The sequence below is a fragment of the Rattus norvegicus genome, chromosome 10 (genome assembly GCF_036323735.1).
Source record: "Rattus norvegicus strain BN/NHsdMcwi chromosome 10, GRCr8, whole genome shotgun sequence".
Taxonomy (NCBI): domain Eukaryota; kingdom Metazoa; phylum Chordata; class Mammalia; order Rodentia; family Muridae; genus Rattus; species Rattus norvegicus.
Window position 1 is genome coordinate 71,208,159 of NC_086028.1, and position 27,403 is coordinate 71,235,561.

Sequence of the window (27,403 nt, forward strand, 5' to 3'; positions counted from 1 at the left end):
TTTGTTTCTGTCTGTCTATCTGCACCAAGTATCAATAGTGCTATGCATGCTAGCCAAGCATTTTACCAACTAAGCTAATTCTGGTTCTATAGTTTATTTTAATCCCTGATCTTTGACTCTGATTTCCTTTTCAAGTGTTAGAAGGAGCAGTAGATACAGTGGTCACACCTGCTGCTGCCCAGAAGTCCACAGTGTGACCTTTGGGTTGCTTTTCCACTTCAACATTAGTTTGTCATTGCTAAAAAGAGGATAATAGTGACATTTTATACAAGGGAAACAGAAGCCACCCAGAAGAGCTCTTAATAGACAAAGATAGAATAACTTAGGTAACAAAATCATGACACTGGACTTTAAGTCAAAGGATAACGTATCCAAGGCTACACTGATGTAAGTGACTAGAAAGACATTTCAGGTGGGCAGAATCTCAGGTGTTTGCACAGGAACCCCCCCATCACGTGATTCTCCCGCCCACCTCTGGGCGGTGCAACAGTGCTGTCTTCCAGTGGCAGAGGACGGCAGGGTCAGGCTATCGGATTTCTGTTTTGAGGGGAAATAACGCACCTTTTCCGGATCCTCTTCCCTCTACTGCAACCCCAATCTAACCCCCAAAATAACTGAAATCAAACAAAACTCCCAATCAAAGAACATTCTACAAAATACGTGGCCAGTACTCTTTAAAATTGTCAGGTCAGGGCTGGAGAGATGGCTCGGTGGTTAAGAGCACTGACTGCCCTTCAGAAGGACCCAGATTCAATTTCCAGCACCCACATGGTAGCTCACAACTGTCTGTGACTCCGGTTCCAGGGAATTGTACACCCTCATACAGACAAATACAGGCAAACATCAATGCATATACAATAATAAATAAAATAAACTGTCAAGGTCATCCTCATCCATATAGAGAGTTGGAGGCCTGGATTACATGAGATCCTGTCTTAAAACAAAAACAAACAAACAAACAAACAAACAAACACCCCAAAGCAATCAAACAAAGACAATCTGAGAAGCTGTTACAGACAAGAGGAGCCTAAGGAGACATGGTGACTAAGTATATGCTATCTTGGTTAGGATCCCAGGGAGAAGAAGCATGGTTGATTCTATGTATGATCTACTATTTATTTAAAAATTAGATTTAGTTTTAGTATCCCCAAATCTTTACTATCATGCAGTTCTCTCTCTCTCTCTCTCTCTCTCTCTCTCTCTCTTTCTCTCTTTATCTATCATCTATCTATCCAGCCACCCACCCACCTATCTATCTATCTATCCATCCATCCACCCATCTATCTACTATCATCTCTCTCTGTCTCTCTCTCTGTCTCTCTCTCTGTCTCTCTCTCTCTTTATCTATCATCTATCTATCCAGCCACCCACCCACCTATCTATCTATCCATCCATCCACCCATCTATCTACTATCATCTCTGTCTGTCTCTCTGTCTCTCTGTCTCTGTCTCTCTCTGTGAGTGTATGTGAGTGTGTGTGAGTGAGTGAATGAGTGTGTGGTGTGAGTATGTGTAAATGTGTGAGTGTGTGAATGTGTATATATGTGTGTGAGTGTGTGTATGTGAGTGTGTGTGAGTGTGTGAGTGTGTGAATGTGTATATATGTGTGTGAGTGAGTGTGTGTATGTGTGTGTGAGTGTGTAAATGTGTATATATGAGTGAGTGTGTGTGTGTGTGTGTGTGTGCCATGCCACCTGTAGTCAGAGGACATTTCTGTAAATCTGCTCTCTCCTTCCACGTGTGTGAGTTCCAGGACTCAAACTCAGGTGTTCAGGCTTGTAGCAAGCACCTTTACTGGCCACACCACCTTGCCAGCTTCCAGACATCTTTTAATGCAAAGTCCCTAGTTAGATTTTGCAGCTGCTGCTAGCTGGGTAGCCTCACTTTAGAACTCCAGCTCTCGAGTGGCTATAGTGTTTGCCATGGCTGCACCAAACACTGGGGCCTTGCTGAAATGCAGGGTCACTCAGCTCTTAGTTCTTTCAAGGCTCATAGAGCTGGATGGTAACACAGGCCTTGGGCAACTCCAGGAGCAGTTGGTGACAGTGAGTTGTCCAGACCTTGAAGATGCTGGGTACAGGACCACACCTGCTGTCCATGCTCCTCCTGAGCTCTACACTGTCACTGACCACAGCCATTTTAATTTGGGGACACAGAGTCCCTCCTTTGGGGTTATCTGGGACAGAACTGCAGGTGGTAGGTTGATGTGACAGATGGACGCTCTCTCCCAAACAACGTGGTTAAAGGCGGGTCTGGTTCATCTGGCCAGACCTTGTGCAGATTGACTAGCAACTCAGGGGTGGCTCTTTGTGTAAGCACTAAAGTCTTTCTCCTTCCTTGTCTCCACTGATGAAAGTCTCCTGATGAGCTTTCTGTATAGCCGGGATCAGAAAGAGTAAATGTGCTTTTAGTTTAGTTTTGTTTTTTTGAGACAAGTTTTCTCTGTGTAGCCCTGGCTGTCTGGAACTCTGTAGACCAAGCTGGCCTTGAACTCAGAAATCTGCCTGCCCCTGCCTCCTGAGTGCTTGGGCTAAAGGTGTGTGCCACCACTGTGCTCTGCACCAGTTTTACCTCATAATTGAGAAAATACTTTCTCTCAAAAGATAGACTCTGAGCTGGAGAGATGGCTCAGTGGTTAAGAGCACTGACTGATTTTCTAGAGGTCTTCAGTTCAAATCCCAGCAACCATATGGTGGCTCACAACTATCTGTAATAAAATCTGATGCCTTTTTCTGGTATGCAAACAGAGCATTCATATACATAAAATAAATAAATTATTTATTTTGTCTTTTTTTTTTTTTCGGAGCTGAGGACTGAACCCAGGGCCTTGCGCTTGCTAGGCAAGTGCTCTACCACTGAGCTAAATCCCCAACCCCTAAATAAATCTTTAAAAGACAGAATCCTTAAGTTTCAGTAAAATATACTTATTTTGGTAACATGTGCCTGTGCACATGGACACATGTGTATGCCACCAGCAGTCAGAGGACAACTTGATGGAGTTGGTTCTCTCCTTCCACCATGTGGGTCCTTGGGGAACAAATTCAGGTGGTCATCGGGCTTCATGGCAAGTGCCTGGACCTGCGGAGTCCTTTTCAGAAAATAACCACTCCATTTATCGGATGGTAAGGATTGCAGAAAGGACATAAAACTGCTCAGAGGGGGTTGGGGATTTAGCTCAGTGGTACAGCGCTTGCCTAGCAAGCACAAGGCCCTGGGTTCGGTCCCCAGCTCCGAAAAAAAGAAAAAAAAAAAAACAAAAACAAACCAAAAACCTGCTCAGAGGAGGAGTTGGTGTGGGCTTCTCTTCCGACCTCTGCATTCTTTTTTAATGATTTCCTTTTTTTGTGTCCAGACAAGTGTACTAGCAGTGGCCACAGCCACACCGTGTTTATTTATTTTTAAGGTGTCATTTTATTCATATTTCTAGGTACTTCACCATTTTGTTTGTTTGTCTTTAAGATAGGTTCTGTATCCCAGGAGGATCTCGATCTCACTATGTAGCCCAGGCTGGCCTTGATCTCCCCGTGTGGCCCAGGATAGCCGTGACCTTGCAGAGATTTTCCTTCCTGACCCACTGAGTCGTGAGTTTATGTAGGTGTGCACCGCCACGGTCATCTTATCATCCCGGCTTTTGTTCCTTCAGAGATGTAGGTCTCTATTTGATGTATATTGGAGTTTTGCCTGTGTGTCTGGTGTGACCCACGTGTGTGCTCTGAGCCTGCAGAGGTCAGAAGATGGTGTCAGATGCCCTGGAACTGCCACGTGGGCGCTCAGACTGCACTTCAGTCCTTCAAAAGGGCAACAAGTGCTTCTAACTACCGAGCTATCTCTTCAAGTTACTGTCCCCATCTCCTCCTCTTTCTCCTCCTCATCTCCTCTCCTTCCTCTTCCTCATCTCCTCCTCCTTGACTCCTATATATTTGTTTGCTTTTTTTAAGACAGAGTTTCTCTGTGTAACCCTGGCTGTCCTGGAATCCTTTAATCCTCTGTAGACCAAGCTGACCTTGAACTCACAGAGACCCCTACCAAGTGCTGTCACCATCTTATCTTTTAGAATGGTGTGTATGGAAGGCATGCATACATACATATATATACACAAATATATTAAATATGACACATATATATTATATGACATATATTGTATATAATGGAAGTCACTACAGTAAAGCTAGTTAACATATTCATCATCTTACATAGCCATTGCCTGTGTGTGAGAGAGAACACTGAAGATCCACCTTCTTTATAAGTATCCAGTATACAATACAGTATCTCTCCAAATCATAACACACACTAGAGCTCCGGAATATATTCATCTGGCATAGCTACATTTTTAAAGTACCACCTCCCCATTTCCTCCCCTCTAGAGTCCACTCTCTGCTTCTGCACGTTGGATGATTTCAAATTCCACTCATTAAGCGAGATGATTTAGCTCCCATCTTTCTGTGCCTGTCTTATTTCGCTTAGCATAATGTCCTCCAGGTCTGTGCATTCATTTGCAGCTGGCATGGTTTTCCTCTCTCAAAGCTAAGAACTATTTTATCGAGCTGACACATCCACATGTACATAATCACGTCTGGTTTAACCTACCAACCCTGAACACCTAGGTTGTTTGTGAGTAACACCACAGTGAGCACAGGCTTCCCGGTGCTTCCCTTATGTGCCTCTACAACAAAATACTCGAGACTGGGAGACAGAGAACAGGAAGGTTTTGTTTTTGTTTTGTTTTGTTTTTTCACATTCCTGGAGGCTGGGTGTCTGAGCTAACAGACTCTATAAGGTCCATTAATGGTACAAAGAACAGAGGATTCGGGTGGGAGAGACAAACACTAGCCTCAAGTAGGGGAAGAAGAGCAGAGAACCTTTGATAGGAGCCACCTGTGGTGGCTGACCCTTTCGGATTCCAATCACTTCCCCTAGGTCCCCACTTCTTTTTCTCCTGCCTCAGCTATACCAGAGGGGTGAGGTTTCATGTGGAGACCTACTTTTTAATATTTCCACAGTAGTTGTCTTAGTTAGGGTTTCCATTGCTACGAAGAGACACCATGACCACAGCAACTCTTGTACAGGCCATTTAACGGGGGCTGCCTTACAGATTCGAAGGTTCAGTCCATTAACATCAAGGTGGGAGCATGGCGGTGTCCAGGCAGGCATACCTTGGAAGGAGCTGAGAGTTCTATATCTTGATCTGAAGAAGAAAAGACTGTCTTCCAGGCACCTAGGGGAAGGGTCTCTTAGCCCACCCTCTAAGAGACACATTTCTTCCAGCAAGGCCACGTCCACTCTAACTCGACCACACCTCTTAATAGTGCCACCCCCTGGGCCAAGCATATTCAGACCATTCCAGTATTCTTTCATGGAGACTATACCAACAGGACTCACTTTAATATCTGATTTCCGCTGGGTGGTGGCAGTGCATGCCTTTAGACCCAGGAGACAGAGGCAGATGGATCTCTGAGTTCAAGGCCAGCCTAGTCTACAGTTGAGTTCCAGGACAGCCAGGGCTACACAGAGAAACCCTATCTTTGCAAAACAAAACAAAAATCTGATTTTAACTTCTTTGGAGTAAATATTCAGAAGTGGGATTGCCATATCAGGTGGTGGTTTCATTTCTTTTTTTAACATTTATTTATTTATTATGTATACATCATGTATGTATGTATGTATGTATGTATGTATGTATGTATGTATGCCTGCAGGCCAGAAGAGGGCACCAGACCTGATTATAGATGGTTGTAAGCCACCATGTGGTTGCTGGGAATTGAACTCAGGATCTCTGGAAGAGCAGTCAGTGCTCTTAACCTCTGAGCCATCTCTCCAGCCCTGGTGGTTTCATTTTTAATTACTGTGGTGCCACCATAATACTGATACAACTGAATCAATTCACATTTCCATGTGGTATAAGATTTCCTCTTCCTCTTATATCCTCAGTGTGTGTGTGTGTGTGTGTGTGTGTGTGTGTGTGTGTGTGTGTATCAGGCTGGTCTTGAACTCATGGAGTTCTGCCTGCCTCTGCCTCCTGAGTGTTTAATATAACCACTGTGGTAATGTTAAGGTGTGAGCCACCACCTGCCTTGCTTGACATTTTTAAAAAGTTCTGTAAATTGGGTGCAGTGGTGCACACCCACAATCCCAGCACTCCGGAGACAGAGGCAGGTGTGTCTCCAAGTTGGAGTCCAGCCTGGTCTACAGAGCTAATTCTGGGATAGCCAAGGCTACATGGAAAAACTCTGTCTCAACAAACAAACACACCAAACAAAAAAGAGCTCAAGGTCACTCTTAGCTGTTCAAGGCCAGCCTGAGCTCTAAGCCCTAAGCAAATAAAGAACACCATTCTCAAGGTGTGAGGGGACTCCTAATTGTAACTTTGATTTGCATTTCTCTGATTATTCTCATGAAGCAATGTAGTCATTATTCATTTATCTTTCTTTTTTTCTTTTAATTAATCATTCCATTCATTTACATCTCAAATGATTTCCCACTTCCTGGTTATCCCCCACCCACAAGCCCCCATCCCATAACCTCCCTCTCCTCCCTCCCCTTTGCCTCTATGAGGGTGCCCCCCCCAACCTCTCCTTTTTCAAAAAGATTGCATGCACTTCTGCCTGGGGACACTGTGGGAGCTCTCTCCTCTTTCCTGTTACCTTGTTTCTGGGAAAGGTTCTCCTCCTTTCTGCCAGTTTGACTGTCTGGATGATTCCCCTCTCATCTGGCTGGGATTACAGATGGGAACCACTTCATTTGAACTTTTATATGGGTTCCAGTGATCAAAGTGAGGCACGGGGCAAGTGCTTTTACCCGCTGGGCCATCTTGCTGGCCCCCTGTATATCTTCTTTATAAAAATGTCTACACAGAGAAACCCCCTGACTTGAAAAACTAAAACAAAACAAAAACCAACTAGCAGCAAAAACCAACCAACTAAACAAACAAAATGTCTGTTCAGGCCTTTTGCCTCACGCTTCAAACTCTGCTGTTGAGTCGTGTGAGTTTATTGTATTGTTCATTAACCTCCTAACTCCCTGACATGGTTTGCAAATATTTTCACCCGTTCTTCCGGCTTCCCTTTTCATTTTTATTGTTTCTTTTGTTGTGTAGAAGACTTAACTTGAGAGAGTTCTATGCGTTTCTTTTAGTGTTGGTTGCCTCTGCATTTGGTGGGGCCTTCCAAAGAAACTGTGGCCAGTATTAAGGATTTCCCCTGGGTTAACTTCTAGACTGTCTTTGGTTTTATATCTCACATTTATAGTTAGTTTAAAGTTTTTTTATTACACTTATTTATCGTGTCAGGGGAGGGGGAACACACACTATGGTGTATGTGTGGAGGTCAGAGGGTAACTTTTGGGACTCAGTTCTCTCCCTTTCCTGTGTGGGTCCCAGGATTGAACTCAGGCCACCAGTCTTGGTGGCAAGTGCTTTTACTCCCCACCCATCACCAGCCCCTTGAATTAGTTCTATACAGGCTGGAGTATGATGGTCTGTTTTTTTTCGTTCCTGTGGACATCTAGTTTTCTTAGCACTTTATCTTAGTTTCTCTATTGGGTCCTAGGTTTCTGACAGAACCCCTCTGGGGCAGGTGAGGACTCCAGAGATCTGCAAGAGTCTGTTGCTAAGCCTCAGCCACTGCCCACAAGGGGGAGGGGACAATTTCATTGTGACAGAGCTATAGGACTTTCCAGAAGTCCAAGGAAACCAAGAGTTCCAGCCTCTCTGATGGTGGCTGATCCTAATGGTTGGTAACATCTACACTTGCACCAGCCCTGTGAGAAAGAGATTAACTATGATCGCCCCTGCCTGCAGTCTGCTCCTATTGGCCACCAATGGTCCCCTCCCCTCCTTCACATGTTATCCATGGTTTACAGGGTTGACTCCCTCTCTCTGCAGAACGGCATTCTCTCTTGGCTCACCTTAACTTTACTTCTGGTTTCCTTTTCCACATCTCCAAAGGATCTATTCTTGGTGTTCTTGAACAGTATAAACTCCTACCATATACTTAAGTGTCTTAAATCAGGATCCACAACCCCGGCAGTTCTAACTTTAGTGGCACCAAGACCAACATGAAGCTTATCTTTTTCCCACACTCAACTGTCTCTCTTAAAGTTTCCATGACTAGATAGGATTCTGTTGTCAGAGCTCTGCAGACATCCTTGGTTGACCTGACCTGGGAGGGACTCACTGGAAAGATGAGGATTCAGGCCTGGAAATGCAGAGCTGAGCAGTGGGTATAAGCACACAGCTCCTTTAGGACACAGAGAAGACAGTAGAAGAATGTTACTAACTGCATAGTATCTTTGCTGAGGCTCAGATAAACAGTATGGGTTTAGCCAAAGGAGGATGGCTCAACTCCTTTCTTTCATGAACAAGATCGAAATTCTAGGAAGGGAATGTGTGAGTCACATGCCTTGGCTAGGGCTGGGCAGACCTCCTGCATGGATGGTCTTACTAAATTGTACTCATTAGGAACAATTTTCTCTCTTAAAACTATACTAGGTGACTTAGCTATTTTTCTATTGCTGTGACAAAGCCTCATGACCAAGGCAACTTATAAAAGAAAGCATTTAATTGGGTTTACGTTTTTACAAGCTTATAGACTGTGATGATCCAGCAGAGGCAGCAGGAACAGCTAAGAACTCACATCTCAATCTGCAAGTAGGAGGCAGAGAGGGATCTAGGAATCCCATGAGTCTTTTGAAATCTCGAAGCCCCCACCCCACAGTGACACACCACCTTCAACTAGGCCACACCTCCTAATCCTTCCCAAAGAGTCCCACCCACTAGAGACTAAGTATTCAAACATACGAACCTATGGGGGTGTCCTGTTTAGGACTGTCCTTTTGCTGTGATGAAATACTGTCATCTAAAGCAAGTTGGGGAGGAAAGGTTTCATTTGACTTACACTTCAGCATTACTGTTCATTGAAAGAACTCAAACAGGACAAGAACCTGGAGGCAGGAGCCAATGCAGAGGCTATGGAGGGGTGCACTTCTTACTGTCTTGCTCCACATGGCTTATTCAGTCTTATAGAACCTAGGACCACCAGCCCAGGGTTGGCACCACCCACAGTGGGCTGGGCCCACCCCTATGGATCATCACTTAACAAATGTCCTGCAGGCTTGCCCGCAGCCTCCATAATAGGTATTTTCTCCACTGAGGCTCCCTCTTCTCAGATGACTCTAACTAGTGTCAAATTTACATAAAACTAGCCAGACAGAGGTCCATTCTCATTCAAACAACCACACTGGGGTTTGGAGCCTGAAGAAGGGGAACAGATCCTGAATGTGTACAATCCGTCATACACTAGACAGAGTATATGATGAATACACGTAATTCCTGACGCTTACTACTCTAACATCTTTCTAGTAATTTCCCTGTTCTCACAACTCTTAAGAGGCCAGTTCCCATGAACACACATATTCATCTCACCAATAGAGGTCTTCTAAAACACAAGTTAATCTTAAGTTTTTGCCTCTCCTTCCTGGCTCCTTCTCGCTCCTTAAATATGACTCTCCCTGATTTGCACACAGTCTCTCTCCCTGTGTCCTTCACTGTTCTCTGCCTCACAGGATTCCATTCACATGATCTTCTCTCAAGAAACCTTCCTTAACCAGCCAGGATGAGCTGGCTGGTCCTTCTCCTGTACTCTCCTCAGTATGGATTTGATTTTAGCCTTGAGCTGCATAAACTTACAAGGAGTCCGGCTCTTCATGGAGATAGGGGACTCCCCTAACTGGGTAGCCTGTTTTCTCAGCTTTACTCAGCTTCTAGTGTTTAGCACTGTGAGTAGCATATAGGTCCAATGAGCTATCCAGACAAGGAAACTGGAGGCCCGGAGAGGTCAAGCCACACACTCAGGGACCAGCAACTTCATACATAGAAATGGATTCTGAGTAGGTAGTGATAAATCAGATCGTGCTGTGTAATAACCTGGGCAGTTGGTAGACACTGGAGGGGAAGGGTGGTCATTAGCCACCTTCTTAGTGGGAAAATAAGGTTCAGCTCATTCAAAAACTCAGGTGGGGGGGGGAATTCAGTTATCTATGAGGAAGAATGTTTGTTCCTGGGTCTGGTTGATAAAAGGGTGTTGACTTGAAATGCTTGAGGACTTGGACCACTGGAGGCTTTAAAACAAAAGATGGCGTATGTCAGAGAGACCTCCAAGTTCTATTAGAGGAAGGCAAATGGCTGAGCCAACCTGGGGAGACATTGCCTGTTGAGGGAGTCCACCAAAAACAGAGGAACCTGGCCGAAGACTGCAGGTCTCCAGCTATATTCCCATGGAGCTCCAGGCTGCTTGGGGGAGGAGGCCTAAAAGGGGGAACCCAGCTAATTAAGCCTATACCCACAAGCGAATGTGAGGCTAATAAGGCGGCCCCATTGCAGGGTCCCTCCACACCAAGCCAGCCCGGCTGCCTGTTTATTGCCCGTATGGAGATCATTAATGCCTCCTGACACTGGGGTCACTCTCAGGGTCAATCCCAGAGCCTGTGCTGCAAGACAAGGGGAAATGAACTTCCCAGCACATGTGGCTCAGGCGTGACAGGGAGGGGGGTCTCCAGTTACCCCCCACTCTAGAAGAGATCTGCACCCCCCATCCCGGTCATTGAGACCCTCCCCTTCAAAGCAATCCCCCTGCCCCACACTGGTCTGAGAGAGGGAAGTCTGTGGAAGGGCGAAATGGCGACCCTTGTCTGGCCGGGACAACCCCCACTGAGGCTGTCCCCACCAACAGACGTGCACTAATCCCCTGGCGACGGGCTGGGGTGGCGTCTGGGAGCTGCAGCTGCAGCTCGACAGGGGCCAGACTACCAGCCACAGGTGGCGGGAAGACGCGGGCCTGAGGCCACGTGGTGGCGCACGCCTGGGCCTCGGCTCCACCCTCTCTGCCTTTTTTCTCAGTGATTGGGTCTCTCACCCTTCCTGAATGATCAGTGCTGTGATTGGTGAATCTCGGTCCCTTTGAACTGAAGGACAGACTCAGCAGCCACTCAGCGATCTCCTGATGATGGTCGTGTCCACCTTCGCTTGGACATAAGCAACTGAGTCTGGAAAGGACAAAAGTGAAGGCAGGAACCCCCAGATATCATCTGGGCAGATGTGTTCCTTAACCTGGGATGTCTTCCACGATAGCGATCAGAACTGGGATTCGATCTATCCAGACGGGCAAAAAGATGGGAAAACCTCCAAGTATCTTGGAGGAAATCAATAGGATTATGAGGTTAATGCCAGCGCAGTTTGAGTGACAGTTACCAGATAAATGATCCCAGAAGGACATGGCTGAGGTTAAATGAAGCCCAATAAATAAAGGGGCATGTTCAAAGAAAGAGCTTCAGAAGACGCAAAGAGGCAGAGTCATCTGTTGACTCTGTTGGAGAAGTCGCAGTTCCAGCCTGCAACCCAGAATCTGTACCCTTTGCCGTGCCAGCATTGGCTTAGCTTTGAGGCATGGCATTCCTCGGACAGCTCCATCCACCCCACCTCCTCCAGCACCCCCCCCCCCAAGCTTTGGGATCGAATGAGGGAATGGAAACTCTTACTGTGGAAGTCTAACCCGTTAACAGAACTCCAGCTTGCCTCTTGATTCCTTAGAGAAAAGACCAACGGCAGGGAGAGGGTTGGAGCTGGACATTAGAAGGCGTTTCCCAAGCATTAGATGGATACACTTCTGGGTCTTGGAGGCAAGGACCATTTTCTCCTAGGCTTCCAGCTCAACATCTTCTCACCGTGAAATATGCCAGAGAAAGCTGTCCTTCACTCGCAGTGATCAAGAACCCCTTTCCAGTTTCTTCCCACTCTTCCCATCAATGTCCACATCAGGCATTCTTAAGTTCTTTTTTTCTAGAATGAGGCTCACTTACTTTCTGTAGGCGAGTAGATACGGTGTCTTTCTGATAGCCAATCATATTAGAAGAGGGAGAGATCAGAGCTCTGTGCAAACCTTCTGAGTCCCTCTAGGAGCAGAGATGCATTTTCTCTGGGGCATCAGGTCTGGGCCCAAGGCCTGTGATGAAGGATTCAACCCAATGGGGGCACAGCTTCCCTTGCTTGTTTGGTCAAGACTGATGCCCTATTAGAAAGGGCCCTTCCACAACATCTCTGCACCTGAAAGTTTGCTATACAGAGCTTGTGTGTATAAAGTTCTCCTTCTGCCAACAACAGGACCTGGAGAAGGAATACCCCGTTCTCTTGAACAACTGGCTAGGTGGCATCAGCATGGTTACAGAACATAACACTCTTGGGACCATGAAGGATGAGAGAGGAGCTCGTTCTCTTCCCCCCTTCCCCTCTTCTCTTCTGCCCACCCCCTCCCCTCCCCCACCCTCCCCTCCCCTCCCCCACCCTCCCCCTCCCCTCCCCCACCCCTCCCCCTCCCTCCCCCGTCCCCTTCCCCTCTCTCTTCCTCTCTCTCCCTTTCCATCTGCCTCTCTCTCTGTCTCCCCACTTATTTTTTTTTAATCTCTCATGTGGATATCAGAGAGCAACTTTATGAACTGCTCTCCTTTCACATTTACATGGGCTCTGGGGATTGAGCTTCATGCTACCCACTGAACTACCTTGTCAGTCCCAAGAGAGCCTGACAGAAGAGGAAATTAATTTTCTGGTCTCTGGGGGCATTTTTTTTTATTAGAGAATCTAGCATTTCTAGGTGTGAGACTTATTATGCCTGTTATAATAGCACATGGGAGGCTGAGGTAGAGGCTCACTAAGTGCTCGAGGATAACCTGGGCTACGTTGTGAGGTCCATTCCAGCCTGTATTATAAAATGAGACCTTGCCTCAAACTTCAAAAGGGAAAGGAAGAAAAGAAAGAAAATTTAGTATCTACCAAGGCCTGGGTTTGATACCGAACACTTCAAACAAAAAGAACCACGAAGCAATGTACTAGTTAAAGCTATTGTTTCCTGAGTACTATTACTCCAAATGGCCCCTTCCCATGAGACCCTGGGCAAGACCCTTGGAATAATGACACCAGAACCAGAGTGCTCCTGTGCATGAGGCACAGCTGCTGGCTTGTTTTCCTTCCTTCCTTCCTTCCTTCCTTTCTTTCTTTCTTTCTTTCTTTCTTTCTTTCTTTCTTTCTTTCTTTCTTTCTTTCTTTCTTTCTTTAAGTGGTAAAACCTCCCCGGGCTGTCCAGACAGCCTCAAAACTTCAGTGTTCAAGTGATTCTCCTGCCTTGGTCTCCTGAGTAACTGGGACTCAAGGTACAGGCTGCTATGCCTGTTGCTCTGACAGCAGGAGTGTGAAGATGGTACTGTTGTCTTCTGCTAATAAGAAAAACTACTGATAAGTGACTGTGTTAACCTTTTGCTTTTTGCTGCTATGACAACTTACTCGAGAGAAATAATGTGAAAAAGGGAGAGTGGGTTTTTTGTTTGTTTGTTTGTTTTTGTTGTTGTTTGTTTTGTTTTGTGTTTTTGACTCATGGTCTCGGGGGCTTAAGACCATGGTCACTGGCTCTATTGTTTCTAGGCCCTTGGTGAGAAAGGACACTGTGTCAGGTGGGTTTAATGGAGCAGAGCTGGTCACTGGATAGCAGCCAGGTTGCAGAAAAGAAAGGAGACAGAGAGGTTCCTGGAACAAGGTGTAGAGCCCGAGGACACGCCCCAGTGATCGTCTAACCATTCTCTGCTTCACTGCTGAAATTTCCATCATTTCCCAGTGACTCCATTAAATTATGAATTCACCAGCGATCCATCCATTCTTCAGGTCAGAGCCATCCTGAGCCTTGTGAGGATAATCTCACCAGCTGGGGGGAAAGTCTTCAATGTGTGGCCCATTCTGGGGGAGACACTTCCCATGCAAATCGTAAAAGTGAGCTCAGAGCCATATATCTAAAGAGCACAGTGCTAAAGATTCAGACTAATTGACTTGCAGTCCTGAATTCATTTCCTGGCTGTCTGACCTTCGACAAGTTCTCTCACCTCAGTTTCTTTATCTGTAAAATTGGGTTAATGATGGCACCCGCTCGATCGGATGATAGGGGTGAACTGCCTCCTGAATTCTGCCCGCCATGCTGTAGGTGCCCAGGGCATGTGAGCTAGTTGATGAGACCTCAAAGCACCTTTGTGGGATGTCACTGTGTCCCTTCAGCTGTTCTGGGACATTGGTATCAAATTCATTCTGTGGGTGAGGAATGGCCTCCAAGCTGTTGTGGCCTCTGGGCTCTGTTACACCAGGCTGGATCTCTCTGTTTTGAAACTAGGTCTCACTCTATGGCCCAGGCTGGGTTTGAGTTCCTCGGCTCAAGCCATCTCCCTACACTCTGGGTTTTATCTACTATTTATTTGTGGCACTGTGAGGAATTGAGCTTTTAACTTATTGGGCAAAAGTTCTACTATTGAACTCTATCCCACAGCTCTGCATTCTTAGCGTCCTACATTTCTGAGCCCAAGGGCTTTTTGGGTTATTCATGCTTAAGAAAACTGGAAGGGGTAAGAATTATGCAGCCTCCTGACCTTAGTGGCCCATTGCCTTTAACCCTAGCCCTCCAGAGGCAGAAGCAGGGGGATTTCTGTGAGTAACCTGATCTACATAGTGAGTTCTAGGACAGCCAGAGAGCTACATGGTGAGACCCTGTCTTGAAAAACAAAACAAAAATTAATTATTAATTAATTAATTAACCTAACCCAGAATGTTTGCAAACTGACCAAGCCTAGTATCCAAGCTTCCTCAGACAGAGAAAGACTCGTATTTCAGAGAAGCCTTTTTGGTGCAAACCAGAAGGAAGTGGCACTTTGGGAGAGTGTGGTGCTGTGGACAGGAAAAGCTGAGGTAGCACAGGGTGCCTACAACCCATATTGCACTTTGCCTTTGCAGTGTGTCTATGGAAGATCCCAGAACCACCTCACTCCTGAGAGAGGACTGCCTGGTAGGACATATTCAGCTCAGGGATCCAGCAATTCAGGCCTCCATTTCTTCTAACTGGAAGTTTCCTAATTCTCTCTAGTGGAAGAAGGGCCTGGGGAGACTGGGGTGAGAGGTCAGGTGAGCAGCCCTCATCTGTGGAGCAAGGGGAAGCACCTGCAGCCCCCACCGCCGCTGCCACCATCTTCCGCTCCCATCCCCCACCCCCTAGAGTGGGGTTAGATCCCTGCCCCCACACAGCTGGAGGAGCTTGCTAATCCCAATGGGACCTGGGCTGGGGAACCCGGAACCAAGAGCCTGGGCTACTGGGAGATAATAAAGCCTCAGGGGACAGGTAAAGTCCTAGGGCCTCACCCATCCTTTCCCTTGGGAGACTTAATAAGGACCCCAGGCCTTAGATCCCAGAATACACAACTTGAGGTGACTGGGAGGGGGAGGGAGGGCTTTGTTTTCCTGGCCTAGGGCTGGAAGACGGGTTACACAGGCAAGGGTTACACAGGCAAGGGCCACTCAAACCTTCAGCTAGGTCTTTCCCTGTGCAGTGCCTAACAGCTTAGCGTTGCACTGGGACCTGGTCATGGGTCTTACAAGTTTCTTTGGACAAAAAAAATACAGATTCAGATGAACAATGGAAAGAAATGGGGCTTAGTTAGGGATGCCACAGGCATCCTCAGCACAGCACTGTTCATCCTTCTGAACTTCGGAAGTATGGGGACTCTGAGGAGCTCACCCACGAGGAATGAGGCAGAGGGCATTGAGGGTGTTGACTGGTTTCATTGTGTTCCTTTCTGTAAAGAAAACAAATGGTTTTCATAATAGTCATTCTTCCAGTCTTCTGCTTAGGTGTCCTTGGCCAATGAAGGGGTCATGTGTCATTTCCAGCTGCAGGGTGGCTAGGAGAGGGGACATCAGGACTTTCAGAGTGATAGTTCCCACGTGGGCTTTGTTCACAGAATGTGACTCAGTTGGTCTTAGGCATTTATTAACTGTTCCCCACACAACTTTTCTTTTTGAGGTGGGGTCTTGCTCATGGTGCCTTTAAATTCCTAATGTATAAGAGGATGACCTTGAACTCCTGGTCATCTTGCCTTTATCTACAGGCTTCTGAGATGACAGAACCCAGGGCTTCCTGCAGGCAGGTCACAGGGTACTTTACTAACTGAGCTACAACCCCAGCCCAGATTCTTTTTTTCTTTCTAATCGTAGTAGCTAACTGTAGTGCATATGGTATAATCCCAGCACTTGGGAGGTGGAGGCAGGAGGATTAGTTCAAGACCAGCCATGGCTACATCAGAACCTGTTTTTTAAAAAGGGAAAATAAGGAGCTAGAGAGACGACTCAGTTGTTAAGAACATTGAATGTTTTTCTAGAGGATTGGGGTTAGATTTCCAACACACACATGGTGGTTTACATTGTCTGAAACTCCAGTTCTAGGAAATCCAGTGCCCTCTTTGGAGTTCCCTGGGCACACGCATGGTTCACAGACATACATGCAGGCAAAACACCCAGCCATGTAAAATAAACAAAATGGAAAATTGTAATTGCACATTACCACACTCCGCTGTTAGCCCAAGCAGTCAGCCTTGACCACATCCACCCTAGGCTTTGGGCAGATCACTGTAGTGTGCCGGCTGAGGCTCCCCTGCCCCTCCAGGAATCCCGCACCCTCCACGAGTCTTGATGAAGGAATTACTGAGCTTATGTGTTATTTGTTAATGATTTGCAGGTAGTTAGTTAGTTAGCTAGCGAATGGGACTGGAGCTTGGCCTTCCCTCTTATTTAGGAAAGTGCCACACAGTAAACACTGGGTAAATATTTCTTTGGGTGAATAAATGCATAGAATAAAGATTTTAAAATGGAGTTCTCAAGCAGCATGAAACGAGAGTGCAGCCACTAACCACTTTTAACCAAATTCTGTGCAAATAGAAGGATAAACATTTACATGGGAGACAACTGCTTTCAAAAATTATGTAGGGCTGGAACATGTTTGTTCCTTCACTACAGAATCACTGCCTCTAGGCTGGGGAGAGAGCTCTGTCAGGGAAGTGCTTGCCTTGCAAGCCAGAGGAACTGAATTTCAGCTCCAGAATTCATGTAAAAAAACTGGGATTACTGGCACATTTGCAATCCCAGTGTTAAAGACAGGTGAATCCCTGGAGTGCCATGGCCAACCAGCCTAGCCTATATGAAGAACCCAGGGCTGGTGAGAGATCCTGTTGCAAAACAAACAACAAACAAACACGAGTAACACACACACACACACATACTCACACTCACACACACACTCATATACACAGTCACACACATACATACACATACTTATACACACATACATACACACACTCAGATACACACACACTCACATAAACACACACTCTCACACACACACTCTTTCATATACGCACACTAATACACACATACATGCACCCTCACACACACTCACATAAACACACACTCTCACACACACACTCTTTCATATACGCACACTAATACACACATACATGCACCCTCACACACACTCACATAAACACACACTCTCACACACACACTCTTTCATATACACACACTAATACACACATACATGCACCCTCACACACACTCACATATACACACTCATAGACACTCATATACACACATGCATCACATACACATAGATACACACACACACTCACGTATACATACACACAGGCACATATACAAAATAAAAAATAAAAATGAAAAAGGAAGTACTGATTGAACTTCTCTGAAGTGGAGTAACATCGTTCTTTCCTGATCTTTGCTGCTGGTAAATCAAATTTGGTGTCGGTTACAGCTCTCCTACCCTTAAGACCACGCACATACTTTCTCCTTTGTCTTGGCTCCAATTTGTCTTCCTATTTGTATTTTCACTAGCTTATGTTTGTTATAAAACACCTTGGGCTTTTGAGGAAGAGGGGAGTGAGGTAAAATTTAGAACTACCAAGAGCTTTGGTGAGCAGCTAGCACTCGTCAGGCATTTACATGCACTGACTCAGCCAGTCTTTGCCATAGCTGGTAGGGCCATGATCACCCCATTTGATGTGGCTGTTAAGAGACTTGCCTAAGGTCACAGCTGCTAATTGGTGGTTCAAGATTCAAGCCTGGATCAAAACCAAGGCCAGCCTAACACCAAACCTGAGGACTTTCCCCTAAGCCAGCCCAAACCAGTGTGAGAATGCTTATTGGATATAGTGGTATTGTTTAGTTAGTTGAGGTGAGTGAGTGAGTGTGAGTGTGTGTGTGTGTGTGTGTGTGTGTGTGTGTGTGAGAGAGAGAGAGAGAGAGAGAGAGAGAGAGAGAGAGAGAGAGAGCGCTCGTTTCCTCTCTCAGTCACTGGCTGGCTGGTGTGCTGCATTATTTTCAGTGCCAAAACCGTGCCTTTCTCTTCCATATCTCATGTCTCCACATCATCGTGAACCAGTTGATACTGATTTAGACCGTCTCCCACGAGTCTCCAGAAAGACGTGAACTTATAGGAAGACCACAGTCTAATTATTTAAGAGCCTTACTACATGATGTGTCATCATGAACTTCCCCCGTTGACTGTCAACAAATTCTTCCAGGGTCTGGCCTAACTCTAGTCTTCATACAGTTCCTGCTAATTCACCACTGGCTCTGTTTGCCCATTCCACACAGTTAGTTGCCTGGTCAGCCTGCCTACAGTGTGGGAAAGATTTCCCTACAGGCAGGCTATTGAAGAAGACAAGTGTGGAGCTGGGGGCAGGAACTGTGAACTGTTATCCAGTTTTCTCTAGCACAGGAAACATGGCTACTGGACATACTCTGAAACTCTGGGCCCATTTCTTTCTCCATTCCAAGAGACAGAGTGAGGAGAACTAAGCCTCTCCACCCCTCTTAGAGGTTGTTTCCTCTCCTCAATTTGGGACTGTATGGGAGACATTTTTGTTGTTTTGTTTTTTGAGACAAAGTTTCTCTGTGTAGCCTTGACTGTCCTGGAACTGACTCTGTAGACCAGGCTAGTCTTGAACCCCTATAGATCTGCCTGTCTCTGCCTCTGTGAGTGCTGGGATTAAAGGTGAGCCCAGAGGTCCTGGTTTATGGGAGGAAGGATCCAATCCATAGACACTAGGGATGGTAACAGGGATGGCTAAGCTGGGCCACTGGATCCTGACAGCTGCAGCTGTTGGTTGGTTGTAGGAGTTAAGTCTGGTTCTTCCTCCCAGGCCTGCCCATACAGACATAAGATATTCTCTCTACAGTTTGTTTTTTCCCAAGACCCTTGTTTTGCTTCTTTCTTTGAGTACATGAGCTAAGGAGGCACGGATGCGGATGCTGGCTTGCCTCTCAGCTTTGAAAAGGGGGGCAGATCCCTTCAGGAAACTATCTTGGTGTTGTGCCTTAAGTCTGCTTCTTAAGTGCAGATCCTAAGCTGACTGGGAAGGTGATGGCTCCAGTGGATCAAGGGACACGGACCATGCTGAGAACTGAAAACTATTGCTGGGGATCCCCACTAACAGATTTGTGGGGCCTTTGGAGATGAGTGGACGGGCATATTCTTGACCAAGTTTCCTGGGCATGTGGCAAGCTATGAGCCTAGATGCGCATGAGGCAAAGGCCACAAGAGCCTGTACTTCGGAGGTTGTGGGGATTGGACGTAGATCTAAAGAAAAAGAACCAAGAGGGAGGCAGGCAGTCTCAAGGTCTAGACTACTAAGCAGGCCTCACTTTTTCTGGCTCAGAGCAGAAGGAGCCATCTGCCATCTCAGCTCTGCAGGCTGGAAGAGAATTGAATAGAATCTTGGGGACCTCCTTTTGGCTGCAGTTTCCTCAAAGGGTTCAGCTATTCCCTGTACCCCCAAAGCCCAGCTGTGGCTAGGTGAGGGGCCAAGCTCCCACTGAGGCTAGTTAAGCATCCTACTGGTACCAGGCCCGGTCTGGCCACCCAGCCTCCTCCTTGCACTGCTCCGTGACCGCACAGCGGACTCATAGTCTCACCAGGCCTGTCGGCTGCCCGTGGTCCTCTGGCCAGATCTAGGGCGCGGGGCTGTAGGTGTGAGCCTGGGCGATCAGGGGCCGTACGGGGCGTGTGTGCCCTTGGCCACAGGGCTCCCAAGTCCACTGCTTGCAGGCGGGGCTGTGGGAGAGCCGGTGCAGGGAGGTGACCCGGCCAGTGGCCAGGTCCAGGCCGAGGAGCGGGCCGGGCTGTCCAGCCTCAGTGGGAACAGGGCACAGCGACTCGGCCGCCCGTCCCCTCTTCCCTCCTCTCTAATCTAAACCATGCGGGGCTCCAGGCCCCTGCCCAGACCTAGGACCACGGCGAGGACACCCGGTTGTACTGCTGAGGAGCCTGCAGCCCAATCGAGGCTTGGGGTCTGGGAGGACGGAAGAGTCCCAGGACCCTAGAATTCCCCCTCTCCGGGGGGCGGCAGGCGAGAACTGATTGACAGCTGCGACGTCAGCACGGAGGGGGGGCGGCCCCGGAGGGAGGGAGGACCAGGAGGAGGGAGCAGAGGCCCCAAAGTGCAGCCCCGGAGATCAAGGGCCCGCTCCACACCCGGGATGTGCCGGGCCCCGAGGGCGCAGCAGGCAGCTGGACGGTGACCCAGAGGCCCAGGCAGTGTCCCTGCGGTCCCGCTCCTCTAGGACCCGAGCTGGTTGCAGACCTGGGGCCGCAGGAGCCTCCGCATGCTGCGGCACAGTTAGGGTGAGTGTGGGCTTCAGTCCGTCGCGGGTGAGCAGGGTGCGGGGCTGGGGTCATCCAGCTCAGGTTTAAGCAGCAGAATCCAGAGGGATGAGCTAAATAACAAGCAACTAGGGTAAAGGCCTGGGGTGGTCAAAGCCGCAGGAGGATCACGACCGTGCTTCGGTAGCCAGGTAGTTGCCCCGGGCTGACACCCAGTAGCAAGGGCACAAGCCCCATGTCTAGAGTAATGGGACTAAATGAGTCTAGGGACCTAAGAGTATTATCGCTTAAGAGCCGGCTTCGTAGAAACAAGAGCTGTGGCCTTGAAATTCGAATTCGCAGAATAAGAAAGGGGGGAAAAAAAGGCTTGGGACTGGCGGTGAAAACTGAAAATCCACGCAAAAATGTGGGTAATCAGAACCACGGGCTGTTTGATGCCACAGACTCGTCAGACGCGTCAGATTTAAACCAGTGGCCGTTACATAAGTAACAGTAGCTCAAAATTACCAGAATGAGAACAATTACCAAAAAAACAACAAAACCGTTAACTGATGAAATCCTTAGGGTTTTTGTCAGCACAATAGTCTTTTTCAGGATCAAATGAAAATAGTAATAACAATTTGAAAAGGGCTGAAGTCAAAGTAACTCAGATACGGAGACAAAGTAACAGTAAAGTCGCGATCTGTAGTATATAAGAAATAATACTGACATAGCAAATTACTGAACAGAAGTACTGTAGGAAACAAGCTAGGGAGAAGACGAACAACATATATATATCATGGAAAATGCCTTCGATATCATTGCGAGACTATCTCGCGGTGCATTGTTGATCTCATATCAATATTAAATATTAACCAGGATATTAACAAGTAATCGTAATGCTCGCAGAGACACAGTGATGAGCATCGCTGGAGTAATGACAACTTATGAGCCAGTATTAATAGTCACAATATTGTAAATAATGTCCAAGTAATAAGTATTATACCAACGTGCTGAAAAATAATCAGAATATTAAAGGCTACGGCAGGATTACAGGATGGTGACAAGTAGCAAGCAGCCATGACGTGATGAAAAAAAAAAATAACAGGCAAATTAAGATCCATACCGTGACAAATAACGACGGGAGTAACGGGAGATAAGACGCATACCAATGCCTAGAATATAATAAACAATCTTAATAACGAATCGTGGTAAGATAACAAGAACTATTGTAATGAGATAAAGAAAATTAACCTGAAATATCGGGGACAATAATATTACAATTAGGTTAAGTAGCAACGTATGAAAATTTAGATAGACTGAAGAGCTAGAGGTGGGACCGTGAAGGGGATGTCCAGTGCAAGTAAAGTAATGATAGATTAACACTGTATCCAATTGTCTAGATATTGGAAACAGTATTACTAATGTGCCAAGGGAGCCCTGACCATCGGAAACAGTAGCAGGAAAGCAACAGTGTATTCTATGACGATAATCAAGCTACTCCTTTACCCTTACGGTGTTAAAATCATGAATAGTCCCAGAACTAGGGATAAAATTGCCGAACTGACTAGAGTTTTACTTAAATAATAACAGTCAAAACACTAAAAAAAAAAATTAAAAAAATTAAATTCCCTTAGTGTAAGTAAAAAAAATCACTAGTTACAAATATGAAAAAGAAAAACGTACCCCTTTTTGTCCCCTCCGGAAAATAAGGTAACTCAAAGCGACCATCCCAGGCAAAGCAGCAGCTCACCCGCGGGCCACTCCGCAAAGGGTTGAGGTGAAGGGACCTGGTGGGGTGGCAGCCTGGGACCCAAGTGCCAGTATTGGAGCATGCTGGGGTCGAGAGGAGCGTCCAAAGGGGCAAGGGAAAAAGGGGAAACTCAATGGTAGCTTAGAGGCAGAGGGAAGTGATCCCCAACCCGATGGTCGGGAAGGAGAGCGCAGAGTAACTCTGTCAACGGGTCTAGGAGGGCAGCCCGCTCAGCACAAGCAGGATGAAGAGTTGCAAGGCCGCTGCTGGGCTCTGGGTGATGGGGACCTCCGTAGCGCAGCAGGCAGCCCCTGCTCCTGGACCCTCAGGCCTCCGCACCTGGGGCGGGCTTTGGTTGGCGCCCAAAATGAGTGGAAGCCAGTGCATTTGCCGGGACCCTGCAGCATCCCCGTTTGTGAGAATCCTGGATTTTCGAAGCTCACCCGGGGAGCCAGCACGTGGCTCAAGGCGGGTGCAGGGGCAGGCCACGTCCATCGAGTCTTGCTTGTTCAAGGCGGGCTGTGGCCGAGACCGGCTGGGCTGTCAGCCTTATCTTTATGGGCTTTTCCCAGCCCCGACAGGCCCCAGTCCCCTTTTATCTCCTCAGTTGCACTTGGCTTGTTTACTTTGGAGGCCCTGGGAGTCTAAACCTCGGTGCAGAGGCTGGTAAGCTGGGTAGGCAAGAGGCCTGAGTCTGGGGATAGCCAAAGAGATCTGAGGTAGAACAGAAAGTGTGTGGGAGGGGAGAGGGGAGACATTTAGTTAGCCAAGACACACAGAAAGTCTACTAAAACTTGGCCAGATCCTGGAGGAAGAGGGTGGTGGGGAGGGAAACAGAGCAGTATAAGGCTGCACCCCGAGGGATGCAGGACAGGCTGGACCTCGTAAGCTTGAGTTTTTCTTTGGTGTCCCCAAGATCATAACATGCACTTGGGCAGGCAGGTGAAGAGGCTCGGATACTTAGGGGAAATTTTAGCTGCGCTCTGAGGCAAGGCCGGACTCTGAAATGGACCCACCCTACTGGCCTAGTGTTTAGCTAACAAGGTTTTGAGTCCTTTGGCCCAAGGAAGATTTCTTTTTGGAACTAAAGAGCGAATGTGTGAGCCAGCCTGTGGGAATGTGAGGACAGGTTGAGGAGCCCCCTGGCAGAGTTCAGAATCTGGATCAGAGGGACCCCAAGGGAGAGTGTGCTTCTTGGGTGAGGAGAATGTGGTGTGAAGTTTAGAAGCCTTTGGATCAGCCGATCTTTATTCAGAGAGCCAGGAATAGGGTGCTGGCAGAGCGCAGGCCTGAAGCACCCCAGTTCTGGGCCTTCCTCGGATATGGGGCTGCAGGAACCCAGTCCCTGAATTCAGGCCTAGGTTTCCTCTCCCGTAAGCTTCAGGAGTGTCCTGCTCATCCTGGGCCAAAAGCAAGACCCTAGTTACTTCCGAATGGACAAGAAGACCCAGGCCTCAGACTCCAGTTTAGCAGGAGGGAGGGACACCGTGTGAGCAGAGACCATGCCTAGAAGGCGGTCTTTCTTCAAGACCTACTCATCATATAGCCCCAAGTCTTGGGGGCAGGCAGACCTTAAACTGCACGTAGACCCTCCCAGGTCCAGAACCTGAAGGGAGGAGGCTAGGGTCCTGCCCTCCAGCATGCTCCCTCCCCCAGCTCAGAAGGGGGCGGGGTCCACGTGTGCCGGGGCGCCCACTCGAAGCCTGGGGGACTCTAAACAGGGCCACAGGGCCTCTAGCCAGTGTGGATCTGGCCAAGTGACTCGGCGTGTGCTGTGCCCGCAGGAGATGCTGCAGGATAAGGGCCTGTCCGAGAGCGAGGAGGCCTTCAGGGCCCCGGGCCCAGCTCTCGGGGAAACCAGCAACAGCAACAACACCAACGTCCCCGAACCCGCGCTGGCCACGCCGGGTCTTAGTGGAACAGCGCTCAGCAGCCCCCCGGGCCAGGGCGCCGACGTCGCCGCAGCCGCAGCCGCCGCCGCCGCCGCCGCGGAGCAGGTAGGGCATCGGGCTGTTTGTTTGTGTTGTTTCTTCTCGTGGGTTGCAGACAGGACTCCTGGGGTCAGAGTCTGTCGTCCCTTTGGTTCTCTACCGGGCATGGGTTGTGCTTTCGAGGGAGGACCCTTGTCCACCTCGAACCCTCAGGGTTGACTCTGCGGCAGCCCAGGTAGCGGAGATCAGGGGTAGAACCCAAACCAATGTCCAGCTCTGAGGACCCTGAGAGGGTGAAAGCCAAGGAGCGAGAGAGACAGGAAGGCCACAGAAACAGCACCGAGGCGGCTTTGGAGCCGCTACCCTGTTCGCCACCACAGCCTACATCCCCCGAGCCTTTCTCGGGCCAGCTGTGGCGAGTCTACTTCTGCATGGTCACTATCTGCCCTCTGAAGGCCTATCAGCAGGTGAAGACCCAAAGGAGGGAGTTTGAATCTGCCTCAAAGTTTCAAAATCGCCAACGGTTCAAAATAATTTTGTGAAACGAAATCTCGAGGAGCAGGCTCTGGGGCTGGCAAGTCCTGCACGCTTGGTTGGTCTGAGCTCTATTCTGTGCAGGCTCCGCGTGGAGCCCAGCTGTGGGCCAGCTAGGCAGACAAGTCCCCCTCCCTCCCATCCCCAGACCATCGAGAACATCAAGGTGGGGCTGCATGAGAAGGAGCTGTGGAAGAAGTTCCACGAGGCAGGCACGGAGATGATCATCACCAAGGCCGGCAGGTCAGCGGGGGAGAGTGCCGTGGGGAGGGCGGCAGGTGGGCAGGTCACCCGAGGAGAGTGACACGGGGAGGGCAGCAGGTGGGAGCTAGGAGGATGTGAAGGGGCTGGGGTCCTCCGGGTTCTTGGTCTGGGACCGGTGGGAAATTTATCAGTCACTGAAATCCCAGCACCACGTCCTACAGCAGCGGTCAGGGTCCACAAGTGTTTTTACACCTTCAGAGGGCCTGAGGGGGTCTGAAGGCTCCAAAAGAATGGCAGTGTTATGCTGATGACAAAGGCCGATGCAAACAAGGGTAGCCGGAGGCCACCTGCAAGGATGCTTGCCCTCGGGAGAATTTCTCTGGTGCGTTCTGCCAAGGAACCTTCTGGTGATAGAAGGGATGAATTGCCCTAACTTTTGGGGAGCTGCATGAACCCCAAGGTACTTATCCCAGGGCAACACCCTCCTTAGCCTAGGGGAAGGCGCCGGCGGTTCTGTGTGTTGTTGGGGAGCCTCCCTAGCTCTCAGTGGCTGCCAAAGAAGGGTGATTTATAAAGTGGAAACATCTTTAAAATGCACTAGTGTCTGTGGGAGAGAAAAGAGAGGACAGGGTGAGAAGAGAAAGACAGAGCTCTGTGTGTGTGTGTGTGTGTGTGTGTGTGTGTGTGTGTGTGTGTGTGTGTGTGTGTGTGTGTGTGATGCTCCAGTAGTCACATGCCCATGAGTGTGTGTAAAGCAGACATTGGCTGGGCTGGGCTGTCTGGCATGGGACAGTAGTGGCCCAGTAGAGCAGTTGTCAAGGTGAAGGAGGAGGCTGTAGGCACTGGAAACTTAAGGTTTAGAAAACTGTTGTGGGTCCTCTGCCCTTTCTGCATCCATACAGTTGGTTTTGGTCTCTGGGGAATGTCCATTTCACTGGTGATGGGCCCCAAAATAGTTGTTTGGAGAAAGAAGGTGGTCAACATGGTAAACCGTTAAGGGGCAGAGTTATGGAGTCAGACTAGAGTGTGGGAGGGGTGTTCTTTTACCAACTCAACTGTTTCCATCTGTGTGGCCGCTCAGACAAGAGTCTCTACCTGCTTTGACTTCACCCACGAGAGAAAGGGCCCTGCACCATTCAGCTGCCCATAAAGCACATGACAAAGTTCCAGAAACCAGTGGCATGTTGTGTGCATGGTGCACAGGTTCAGGGGTCCCAGGCAGGCATTGTGAACTTGGTTTGCTGTTGAACATGGGCCACCCTCTTGTCTCAGTCAGAAAAATGGTCAACCTAGGGCTTCTATCAGTGAAGGGGGGAGGCTGTTTTTAGGCTTTTTTTTTTTTTTAAGGTTTGCTGCATTTGGGGGATGGAAAAGAGGATGCTTTAGCATTCTTTGTAGAGTGACCCTGTGGAAGAGTCATGGAGAGGAGAGGAAGAGAGGGGCAGGTGTGGAAAGGTCTACCTTTTTTCCGGCTGGGTGCACTTCGCTAAGTAACTACTGTCTACGGCTCTGTGGTACCAGATGTTTGAGGCAGGGAACTGTATGTGTGCCTGCTGCCCTCCTTAGCTATAGGACTCAAACCAGGGGCTCCTTTGAATAGCGCTGGTAAAATGTCAGGTGCATTACAGGTGTGGAGAAAGGGGGATTGTTCTTTTGTGCATACTGACATGGAGGGAAGTAAAAACAAAGAACGCTCCAGAATTTACATTTGTAGATTTTAGCGTCTTGGAAACATATGGTATTTACCTCTGGGTCTATGAGCTCGTGGTTTCCAGTGGGCTTTCTATACCTATGTGGGTCCTCCTCCCTCCCTCCTTCCATGAGCCCTCAAATCCACACTGCAGAGGCTACCCTACCATCAGTCAGAAGCCTGTGCCTTATCCAGATTCTACCCAGGGGTGGAGCTTGGGAATGGTGCTGATAGTTTTAAAATGGCTGTGAGGATGCTGGTCAGTGATGTGGTTCTCACATCCTTTCATTTCTCCAGTGAAAACACATGCCAAGTATAATTGGAAAAACTCACTAGCTTCATCCACTCTCTTTTTTGGGGGGAGGGAGCGCTAGGATCCACCCCCATCTTGCACTGCACGTGCAAAGCATGCAGCTAAGGCTCTGAGCTACACCTGTAGACCCCCACTGCTGTCAGGGACCACCTTCATTGCCAGCTCACTGTGCCCAGGTAGTGTGAGCCCAGGGCTCTTTTGTACTCTACTTAGTGCTTCCCAAACTCTGCTAGTCTACCCTTCCTGGACTATGAACGCTTCTCAGCAGATGGCCTGGTACTTTTTCCTGCACCCTGGATCATGGATTCCTAGATGTAAAAATTGGAAGCAAACGGAAAGACCAAACCAACCCCCAGAGAAGGGAACTGCCAGGATTGTGCAAGTCAAGCAACTCACATATCCTCCCGCCCCCAGAACAAGACCCTAACTTTGAAATTTTTCAGTGTTTTTTTTTTTTCTTTTCTTCTTCTTCTTCTTTAA

The 27,403-nt window shown here is 48.2% G+C and overlaps 2 protein-coding genes across 3 annotated transcripts in view; one reads left to right on the forward strand and one right to left on the reverse strand.

Moving 5' to 3' along the window:
* The window catches only part of LOC134480843 (large ribosomal subunit protein eL21-like), a 1,068,210-nt gene that overhangs the window by 599,990 nt on the left and 440,817 nt on the right, over positions 1 to 27,403 (reverse strand). The gene's annotated exons all lie outside the window — the stretch shown is intronic.
* Positions 19,987 to 27,403, forward strand: part of Tbx4 (T-box transcription factor 4) — a 30,078-nt gene continuing 22,661 nt past the window's right edge. Inside the window, exons 1-3 of one of the 2 annotated variants that reach the window (XM_006247036.5) lie at positions 19,987 to 20,540; positions 24,036 to 24,248; positions 24,865 to 24,959. In XM_006247036.5, coding sequence (XP_006247098.1) covers positions 24,039 to 24,248; positions 24,865 to 24,959 — 305 coding nt within the window. In that variant the 5' untranslated portion in view covers positions 19,987 to 20,540; positions 24,036 to 24,038. The remainder of the gene's footprint in view (positions 20,541 to 24,035; positions 24,249 to 24,864; positions 24,960 to 27,403) is intronic. The other variant, NM_001107034.1, reaches the window with a different exon arrangement.